Here is an 11,647-nt window from a genome sequence, read left to right on the forward strand (position 1 = left end):
TTAAATATTATAAATAAATAAATTACAATAAATAAACATTGATTTAAAAATTACATGTTTAATCTCTAGAGCAGCGTCGATGGGGAGCTGATTAAAATTATTGTCCAAAAATTTAATGTAGATCTTTCATCCATCCAAATCATCCTTTATTAGAGTAACTCCGAGCAGTTCCCCACACAACTTTTCCTAGTCCCTATGAGCCATACCGGTAATAGGATTGTAACATCCTCAATGTTGGGTTAGTGACTAAATTGTAAAGTTATGGAATTTGGTACTTAAAGTAGAATAATTAGATAGTTTAAAGACTTATATGAAAAATATGGTGTATGATCAAATTGAAAAGAATGAGGAATAGAATGATAGAATGGTCATTTGCAAGGAAAATAATTAAATTTGGTTATGGATTATATTAACCCACGTGGAGTGGAGAGGGAAACACACAATTTCCAGAGTTCTCCTCTTATTCATCTTCCTTCCTACGTGATAACCAAGCTAAAGGTAAGAATCCTTATTAGTTGCTTATTAGTTGAAATTAAGTTTTGGTTTTGATCCTTAGATAATAATTAAGCTTAAGGAAAGCTTAATTTATCTTAAAACAACAAGATGAAGGGAGTAGGAAGAATTAAAGGTTAAGAGTTATTGAATGAAATTTTGAAATAAAGTTCATAATGAGAGTTGGAAGTTGAATTTGACTTGTCACCAACTTGATTAAGTAATATGAAGTGTTAGAATTAGATTTAGAACATGTTGGAATTTGAGTGAGATTCTTGAATTCTATGTGGAGGATTGGATTTTTAAGTTTAAGAGGTATTGAATGGGTATAAATTAGTTTAAGTTGGTGTATGCAAGTTAGAGAAATTAAAGGAGGTGAAATATGAAGTGTTGAGCTAAAAATGAAGTAAATTTCGTGCTCAAAATGTAATTTCTGGGCAGAGCATATCGGTACCCTATTAAGGTGTATCGATACCCCCATTGAACGAAAAATAACATAATACAATAAGGGTATTGATACCCTATAGGGGGTATCGATACCCCCCCTTAAGATGAAATTTTCAGATTGTTGTAGGGGTACCAATACCCTATGGGGGTGTCGATACCTATTATAAATGAGAATGGAAATTACATTTCCTTAAGCTTAAGAATTGGAAGACTAGAGTATACAATTGGATTACTAATATGTATAAATATATAATTATGTAGATAGTGAACGTAGTCTTATTCTGGAACAATCGAAGGATTAGGATCGAGTCAAATCAAGCAAGGCTAAGGTGAGTGCATATCCTAGATAGAATTGTATTAAGATAAGACTTGCGATAAGTCTATCTCTTATAATTGAATTTATGATTCCATATTCATGCACATGCATACATATATACGTGTTAATGTTATAGTGATTCCATGCATAATTCATTCATGATTTAACATGATATTATATGAATGAATGCCATTATCAGAGAATCCTTCCAGGTATGTGAAATAATGGAAATGATCATGTGAAGTAACTTATGTGTTTACATGGACAGTGATGAAAGAGATATGAAATAAGAAATGTATTGGTAATTAATCACATGTTATTTAATATGAGAGCTGTAGGTATAATTGGCATGCCAAGAGTCGAGGGATTATCAGTGGTCATTTGGGACATAGTGGTCCTTCGGGACAAATATTCAGTGCCCCTAGTGTGATTTTATTCGAGCTGTGGTGACAGCATTGTGCACAACCTCAGTGTACTCGCGTACCTTCTGTTCTCAATAATGTACATGGGCATTCAAAGATAAATTAAAGGAAAACTCTTATAAAACATAATTGTTCATTCATGCATATCATACTTATATGTCATAGTGTGATATCTACAGGTGCATTGCAATGTCTTAGTGGATTAATAGTAGTGTGTATTCATGATATTATTGTTGTATGTTTATTTTATGTCTCACTAAGTCTGTGACTTAGCGTGTAAGTGATTTACACGTAGGTACCAAGAATTCAGAAGAGCAGAAATAGCGGTGACAAGAACGACATCATTGCTAGAAGATCATATCAGAAGTAACTAAGAAAGTATGTATTTTGATCGTGTATAGTGGGTTGGCATGTAAGAAAAGTGTTAGTTACGAATGTTCTGATCGATTTTGTCTTGTTGTGGTTAACTTATGTAAAATAACAATGTTATTTTAATGAAAGTTTTAAATTTCCTTGATTTTCGTCAAGAGTCAGAGTTTGAAAAGTCAATACGACAGCTCAGACTCGTATCCGAGTCGGGTACGGGTTGGGGTGTTACAAGGATTTCCATCAACATGCAGCCCAAGATGGTATGCAACATTTTCAAGGGTAATAATCTCCTCCTCACAAGGAAAATGAAATGTGTGCTTCTCTTGTCTCCACTGTTCAATCAACGTGTTTATCAATTGAGGGTGCAACTTTGTACCACCAATTATAGTGTCAATGTAACCAAAATCGGCTCCGTGCAACTATGGAATAAATATTGTCATCAAGAGACGGAAAACGATTGATAAAACTTATCAACGAACGTTCATATCCCTTCAAATAAATAAATAAATTTGAAACAAATAAATAAATAAATTCGAAATAAATAAATGAATAAATTCGAAATAAATAAATAAATAAATTTGAAACAAACAAATAAATAATTTCAAAATAAATAAATGTATAAATTCAAAATAAAAAATGAATAACAAATAAATGAATGAATAAAAAAGTCAAAAACAAATAGATTCTAAATAAATGAATAAATAAATAAATAAATTGAACAAAATTATTAGAGAAATAAATTAATTAATCAAAATAATTTAAAATTTTAAAACAAATCAATAAATAAAAATTATCGCCGAATTATCCTGCCAATAGGTGTATACATGCGGAAGATCAATCATCGGTAGTCTCACTATAATAATATGAGAGAGAAAATATTTGTGAGAGTTTTTTTTTATGGTATGAGAAATTAGGGTGGTGTGGAGGCACTATTTATAGTGGTCCTCTAGCACTGCCCCCGATGCGAGGTAAGAGTATCTCGCGTTTTATGAAGAGCGAGACACAAGGAATGTTTTGAAAATTTAAATTTCAAAACTTATGTTGACGATAATTTACCAATATCCCAGTGAATTCACAATCTGGGAAACACAATGTTTTAAATAATATTATTAAATTGAGTAATCTGAAAAGTTCATGACCAATTATTTACCTCCTATTGAAATTGCTCGCAATACGAGAATTAATTAATATTTTCACGAATCGAGTGACCTTACTAGTAAAGAAGTTATTGTTATTTTTTGAAGTCTTAAGTTCGAAGATCAAGAATATAAAAAATATGAACGTTCAATATCAAATGATTGAAAATAATCTTTGAACATATATTATTTACACTTACTCTAAATTAATAAAAAAATAAATTACGGATCTCTAATTATTATTTGTTCAATTTAAAAATCCAAAATTTACTATTTATCCCCTCAACTGTAATTTCTTAACCAAAATCAATAAAGGAGTGCACAAATGGGAGAAAAAAACTGTGGGAAACCGACAGGCATGCGCAAGCTCAACTCATTTTAGCATAAAAAATTGCAAAAGCTGTACACATTTCAGTGCATATATATATGGCAAAATCTAGCCTCACTCCTTGAGATCCTGCATTGCAAGTAATTGTGACGATAGAAATATTACTATATACCTTCACTACAAGAGTCAAACTTGACTCTGTATAATACTCTGTAACCCTTCACGAGATTGTGTGTGTATATAAATATAACAACCCACGGGACTGTTAACAAATCAGTCCTTGATTTTGCCTCAACATCTTCCATTACTTTTACACTATCTAGGTTCTACACTTTTACTGATTATGGAAAGAACAAATCTTGTACGATAGACAAGAGTAACAGTAGATCTCGGTCCGACATCTTCCAACAACAGCAAAACCGGATAATTTGGTAGCAATGTTTCAAAAATCTTCTAGGAACTTACCTTAAAAGGTTAATTTGATTATCACTAAGGATTCCAATATTACAGCTTCATTTTCCCAGATCTTCCACCTTACACCGTTGGATCAACTGGCTTCGGGTCTCGGTCTCTCCATCAATATTTATTTTTTAGCTTGAGTCTTTGGCATTTTCTGTTTTTTTAACTCTCACAGGTGTTGTTAACCTCGTAAATGCTGGATAGTATTAAGGGCAAGTGTAAAAAATACACGTGATTAATTTTTTAATACGCCACTCTGAATTATTTAAGCAAACATCTCACAAGAGATCTAAAGCATGGTCAGTGACCTTTAGTTGAGTGTAGTGATAAGCAAAAAAATAATATGGGTGCCAAAGCTCTCTTCTTCTTTGCTTTGCTTTGCTTTTCAGCAGCTTCTGCATTTGCAGAGAATGAGGAAGACACCGGTCTTGTTATGAACTTCTACCAGGATACTTGTCCTCAGGCTGAGGACATTATTAAAGAGCAAGTCAAGCTACTGTACAAAAGACACAAGAACACTGCATTTTCTTGGCTGAGAAACATTTTCCATGACTGCTGTTCAGGTAAATTTCTGTACAGTGGTTTGTTTCCAACTTGTGTTTATAGTTTTTTTAATATAAGCGGATAGTATTATTAAAAAATTGAAAATATCTAAAATTATAATAAGAGTTTGTAATTATCATCTTAAATTAAATGCATAATTTAAAATTTTCTTATAATATTAAAATTAGTCATTTTAGATCATATAAGAACCATACATGGAAAATATTAAAAACTCAACTAGAAGACTTGAACAAAAAATAGATAGAAACAAATTTGATTGAATCGGCAAACGAACCACAAAAGAAAATTGAAATATTAAAAGACCACCGAAAAATGCAAATGTCGTGAGAAACTATCTACAAACGTAAAATCACGCATCTAAATTCAATCCAAAGGTTCATAGCAGGGAAGATCAACAAGATTTCAAATAAGCCTCATCTTGATCAATCGTGACGTCGTCAAATCCAACCACGAGAAAACATAAATAAAAGAACGGACAAAAGACTGAGAAAAAAATTGAAAAACGTGTAACAAAGACAAAAATAAACGTAGCACAATGACATAGATAGACATAGATAAACGTGCAACACATGCATAATTATTCTTATTAAAAAATAAAATGAAAAATAAAAAAAAGGATAACCTACGGTCGACAACCAACATTAAAGTCGGTATCGTTGCCAGCTAAAGAAAATCGAAGAAGAAGAAATTAATCTTTACAAACTCTAAGGAAAAAAAAGAGGGAAAAGTGTTTATAGCTTTTATATACCCTAACATGTAGTGTTTTTTTTACTAGTCATGTGATGCTCCACTGCTGCTAGACTCCACAAGAAGGAGCTTGTCTGAGAAGGAGACAGACAGGAGCTTTGGCCTAAGGAATTTCAGGTACATTGAGGACATCAAAGAAGCTGTGGAAAGGGAGTGTCGTCATCCTGGAGTTGTTTCTTGCGCTGATATCCTTGTTTTGTCAGCTAGAGAAGGCATCGTTTTGGTAAAATATCTTTTGACCCCTCTTTAGATCACTCATTGTCTCTGTTGACGCCGTCTTTTGGCTTCTCTGAAGCAGAGGTTTCAACTTCAATTTCATGAGTTCTTATCTTAGTTTAAACCGAATACGTACTGGATGAATTTCTTAGTCTAGTAAATTACGAAGTTTAGCTTGTCAGACACGTAAAAAAAATTACGTTCAATTTACTTGCTTCTGCTTGGAGGTCCTTACATCCCTCTCAAAACTGGAAGAAGAGACGGTCAAAGGAGCAGAGCAAATGTTGTGGAGGAGTATCTTCCAGACCACAACGAGACCATCTCTCGCGTTCTCGACAGATTTGCCGCCATGGGTATCGACACCCCTGGAGTCGTTGCCCTCCTAGGTACAGCTTTGCATCTTTACACCAACATCACTAAATATACATGCGACTGTGTTTGTCGCATCTTTTTGGCTCAAGTTTAGTTTTCTATATTGTGCAAAACAGGAGCACACAGTGTCGGCAGAACTCACTGCGTGAAGCTGGTGCACCGTCTGTACCCAGAGCCCAGAGGTTGACCCTGAGCTCAACCCCGACCATATTCCACACTTGCTCCATAAGTGCCCTGATCAAATCCCAGACCCCAAGGCGGTGCAGTACGTGAGAAACGACCGGGGGACACCCATGGTTCTGGACAACAACAACTATAGAAACATCCTGGACAACAAGGGCTTGTTGATTGTGGACCACCAACTGGCTTATGACAAGAGGACCAGACCTTATGTGAAGAAAATGGCCAAGAGCCAAGACTATTTCTTCAAGGAGTTCTCCAGGGCCATTACTCTCCTCTCCGAGAACAACCCTCTCACCCGTACCAAGGGTGATCAGGAAGCAGTGCAATCTTGCAAACAAGCTTCACTAAAATGCTTCTTCTTCGCTAAAGAGACCCGACTGTGGCCGAATAAAATGGTTGTCGGCAGAACTCACTGTGTGAAGCTGGTGCACCGTCTGTACTCAGAGGTTGGCCCTGAGCTCAACCCCGACCATATTCCACACATGCTCCATAAGTGCACTGATCAAATCCCAGTCCCCAAAGCGGTGCAATACGTGAGAAACGACCGGGGGACACCCATGGTTCTGGACAACAACTACTATAGAAACATCCTGGACAACAAGGGCTTGTTGATTGTGGACCACCAACTGGCTTATGACAAGAGGACCAGACCTTATGTGAAGAAAATGGCCAAGAGCCAAGACTATTTCTTCACGGAGTTCTCCAGGGCCATTACTCTCCTCTCCGAGAGCAACCCTCACCGGTAACAAGGGTGAGATCAGGAAGCAGTGCAATCTTGCAAACAATCTTCACTAAAATGCTTCTTCTTCGCTAAAAAGACCCTACTGTGGCCTAATAAAATGGTTGTTTCTTGTCCTAGTCACAATGTTTTTGTTCAGTGATCAGTAACGGTACTGGTTTGATATGATCAATTGCAGTTTTTAGGATGGATGTTAGTCATGGGAGCTGTGGATGTTAGGATGGATGATGTAATGTATGTATGCATGTAAGGATGGTGTTGACTGTTGATTGTGTAATATGCATGGATTTCAATTATTTTAATGGTTATGATGATTCATGCATATACCCCTTCCTTCCCCCTTGCGACATCATGCTGATGAGTGCTGATTATTCGGATATGTATCAACTATGAGAAAGACCCATCCCGAGGACGACAACAAATAAAAGAGACTATGGCCCTCCAAGTGTCCACCAAGTTGGATAAAAAGATTCCAGCCGATGGGGTATTTAAATGGGTTGGATCTATGTTGATAAAAGAAAGATCTACACGGAGGATATGACTCCATTCTGTCGATAAATATAGGCTTTTGATTCATATTTTTTTTATGGGGGCCGAGTCACGCAATGAAAGCTACACTGTAATATGAATTATAACGCTATGGACAAAGGCTCCAATGTACGGGGGTGACATCGATAGCGATGGCCACTAATTATATCATTGGATTCATTCGTCTCTCTGACTATTTAAATCTGGGATTAATGGTAATGAGTTGTTACTAACTTCAACTTGCTATATTGCTGTACGTCCAATTTTTATGGCGTAAAACATCAAGAAATACGAACCATGTAGCTAAAGAATTGCAAGTTGGCCCTGGGATAGTGATACGGGTGGAAGATTTACATTATGTTTTGTCTAGTGAAGCGTGTTTGAAAGTTTCATAATGTTACATTCTGTTATAATTCGAACTTGAATCAGCAGGGGATGTAAGTAGGACGGAGGATGAGCAAATGTTTATCATAAAATTTAAATTTTGTTTGATTGAACTTTCTTTTTACAAGTCATGTCTTAAGATTTCATTTGTGTTCACGTGAATCTTACCTACAAACAAAATTATCAAATATTTTATGGGTTTTCTGTTACGGGTGTGGATGGGTTATTTTTTATTTATTAATATGAGATAAGTATAAAGTAATATCTATTTAAAAATAATTTTAGGTGGTTTGATATTAATGCTCACATCCTTAATAGTCATAGTGTTTGAATTCGGTGTCTCTAAGAATAATAATTCTTTTTCATGCGTGTGTGGGCGGACTTTGAATTAAGATCCGGTCGTCTAAATCAGGTAAAGCCCAATAGAGTTTCATCAGAGAAGGGTTTGTCATCCTACGAAGATAAGTAACCTGTTATTTGCCGACATGGATCAACAAATTATAAGCTTAAAAAAGGGCCATAGACAGTGAGCCCAGGTTCTTGTAAATCGCAAGTTTGCTATGTTAGACAGACAAACGTTTTGTAAACAAACCCAAGTTTCCTAAGTTTGGGTTTAGACAATTGCTGTGCGAATCTTAAGAACCAATCGACAAAGGAAGCTAAAAACATTGGAAGAGTGGGAGTTGTGAGGATAGAGAAGAGATATTGTTGTTTCTTCTTGGTTTCAAAGTCATGTCGAATTGCATGGATCACACAAAATGAGAATCTAATGACAAAACTACTTTAAGCAATAACCCATTGCGAGCAACCAATGGGCCCCAAAATATCCAGAGAGAGAGAGAGAAATGAGTGGAAGGGATGGTTATAAATCTACAGAATTTGAGGGTTTGAAAGTCATATTCTCACAAAAAGGCATTCAACCATCATCCATCCATCCTTGACATTGTTTCACCTTTGGTTACCACGGCTCTCTATGTCTCTCTCTCTCTCTCTCGGAGCATTGTTGCCGTCTAGTAGTGTTATCATGGGTGGGTCATCACCCTGTTTTCTCTCCACCCCTCACATTCAATCAAAATCAATTTTGTCTTGTTTTCCTTCCATACATCAAATATGGTTTTGGTTATTTCTTTTCCCCCCTCCCTTGTTAATATTCCTTCAGAGACACTTTGTTCCACTTGTAATTGTCTCTATATACATTATTCAAAAATGTGAAATGAGTTTAATATCATTAATTAGTTGTTGCATTCAAATAAATCAAAAAAGATAATTTATGTAGAATTCAAAATTTGAGCTAGTAAGGTCAAGTTCGAATCGTACTACTGTTACTCTTGGTTGACAATATGTAAATTATTATGTAAATCCCAATTGAGTTTTAGGTATGCCCTGACCGTGGATTGGGGGAGATACTTGTTACTTAAACTTTCATGTACCAAAAAAAATTAGAATCGTATAAAAATAATCTTTTATGAATTATTAAATAACAATTTAAAATTAGTTATATCTTTAAAATGTATTAAATAATATATTGTAAAATATTTAATTAAAAATTAAGTGCATAAAGTGGCTGCGTAATATTCAACCCAATAATTGATTAAATAAAATGTTATCATTGCCTAATAAATAATTAAAGGTTTATGAGATAAAATAAATAAATAACCTAAAAAATTATAGTAATTAAAGTTTATGAGATAAAATAATAAAGAACCTAATAAATAATCAAAGTATTTTATTTTTTATCCACATAATAGGCATTCTAATATATATAAATAATTATTTGATACTTTATCAATGAAAAGAACTACAAAAAAACAAACGAATTATGAAAAGTGTTTCCATGATAATTTTAAAAATAAAAAAAAAATATTTATGATTATTTTTATATATATACAACCGTTACACTTAATAATAATCTTTTAAATGTATATTAAAAAGGACATCACGCAACTAATCTTAAATTCAAGCTTTAATTAAAGCCTACTTCCTTCAGAACTTTTAAAAAACATAACTTTAACTATATATTGATAATGTTTGCATTAAACTTAAAGTTTCTGTTCATTAATTTTCTGGTTAACTATGAAGCTAAATAATTTATAAGATAAATACAAACTTCAAAAAATATAATTCAAATTTTGATGTGTAACTTTTAATAGCATACTTTGAAATGAGAAGTATGTTCTTGAAGGACCTAAATGGCTGTCCTTTAAATTAGAAGCACAATTTTGGAAAGTACCGAAGAGTTTTCAAAACAGAGGCCCACGCCATTGAAACAGTAAGATTGTTCTAAACAACAGTAGTATTGCGGATGCCCTAAAATGGAAATTTGTGTTTGCTAACATAATTTGTTTCTAAAATTACTCAGTTAGAGAACACTGAACATTGCAACACGCGTTTATCTTCCAAATTCCAATTCAATAACAGATATATTTTTAGTACTCCTCAATACAAAATCCTGGTTGAGCTCCCTCGCCACCAAGTTGACTCATCTGTGTCGACTCAGCCGAAACATTGCCCAAATAACAAAAATGATACGATGAAGTCGTTTTTTAATCAATCATAATTAAGCTGCTTTAGGCTTCCCCCAAACTGACTGACAAATTGGCTAACCATCGAACCCAGTTTGGCTCCATACTGCATCCCTGACCCGGCTCAGGTCCCGGCCCTTGAGGGTCCGACCCACGCCTTCGAACACCGAAGCGCCGCTAGATTTCTTACTCCGAGCGTACTCACGCGCCAAGTATTCGTGTGGCGGCACCATCTCCGAATCACCGACATCCAGCCCATCATCCGAGTCTTGTACCCACTCCACCGAGTTAACTCTGTAAATCTTACTCCAGTCAGGCACGTTCACTGGAGCTGACGTGGCCATATGATGCCCACGTGGCGAATCTGCGGCCGCCACGCCATCTTGGCTACGAAACTGGTGCACGATCCTATGTTTCGTCGAAGAATCCTCGAAAGCCAAGGACAGCCCACCCACGTGCCGATCGCCTCGCGGAATTCGACGGCCATGACTTCCCCTCACGTCCAAATTTCCATTTCCGTTCCCGTTACTCTCAGCTTCAGCGTGTGGGCTCCACTGGCATCGTGAATTGTCGACAGTGGCGGCGGCGTCTCGGTCTTCGACGTTATCAACTATCGACCAAACATCTTCTTCACCAAGTTCTGCGTCGTCAACGGCAGTGTCCCCTTGGCCGTGCCCATAGCTAAAGCTTCCGAGCAACCGCTCGCTTCTGCTGGTGGTCAACCGCCGGCCTTTCGCCATCAAACAACTAAATACTATTCAATACCAAAAACCAAAATATCAAATATCGAAAAAAAGGAAACTGAAACAGAAATTTGTAAAAAAGGGGAAAATTAAGAATATAATCTAGGAGGGAATGGAGAAAAGAGGGTGGGGTAATTTTAAATTGAGTCCATTAGAGAACAGACTCGATGGGGAAGCCATTAATATATAGCGTTTAGGTAATGGGACAGTGGAAGCCATTTTCATTTCATGTGAATTTAGAGTTCATTTTGTCCTCATTTCATCTCCATTCCCACAACCTTCAAACAGATCAACGGGCCAAGAATATAGAAGATGCCAATATTAACACGAAACTGTACCATGGCAAATAAATAAAAAGGATAGTAATGAAAAAGGACAAAGAGAGAAGAAGAAGAGTGGTCTCACACGCTTTTTTCTGGGCGTGTGAAACATCCTACTTGGTTGCTGTACGAAATCCTGAAAGTAAAACTTAAATTGGAGTTTGGATCATTCCTTATATGTTCTAAGTAACTTCGCTGTTCAATTCACGTATAAATACATTTATATTTTTCTTGCTTTTCTTTCTTCTTCTTCTTCTTCTTACCAATAAATTTTGTGCTTGCGTTTTTAGACATTGCATGGTTGGTTAAACGAACTAATCAAATGAATCGATTTAACTTCTTGATTTAATCAGTGTTTGA

General features: G+C 35.5%; 1 protein-coding gene and 1 pseudogene across 1 annotated transcript; one reads left to right on the forward strand and one right to left on the reverse strand.

The window, feature by feature from the left end:
• Window positions 1–4,312: 4,312 nt before the first annotated feature.
• LOC120194753 lies at window positions 4,313–7,114 on the forward strand (annotated as a pseudogene).
• Window positions 7,115–10,067: 2,953 nt separating this feature from the next.
• LOC120194618 lies at window positions 10,068–11,126 on the reverse strand. The gene has a single exon (XM_039196880.1). The coding sequence runs from the start codon at window positions 10,962–10,964 to the stop codon at window positions 10,302–10,304; it is 663 nt and encodes a 220-aa protein (XP_039052811.1). The 5' UTR covers window positions 10,965–11,126; the 3' UTR covers window positions 10,068–10,301.
• Window positions 11,127–11,647: the final 521 nt, after the last annotated feature.

This window comes from Hibiscus syriacus, unplaced genomic scaffold (assembly GCF_006381635.1).
Source record: "Hibiscus syriacus cultivar Baekdansim isolate YM2019G1 unplaced genomic scaffold, ASM638163v2 tig00117000_pilon, whole genome shotgun sequence".
NCBI classification, from domain to species: Eukaryota; Viridiplantae; Streptophyta; class Magnoliopsida; order Malvales; family Malvaceae; genus Hibiscus; species Hibiscus syriacus.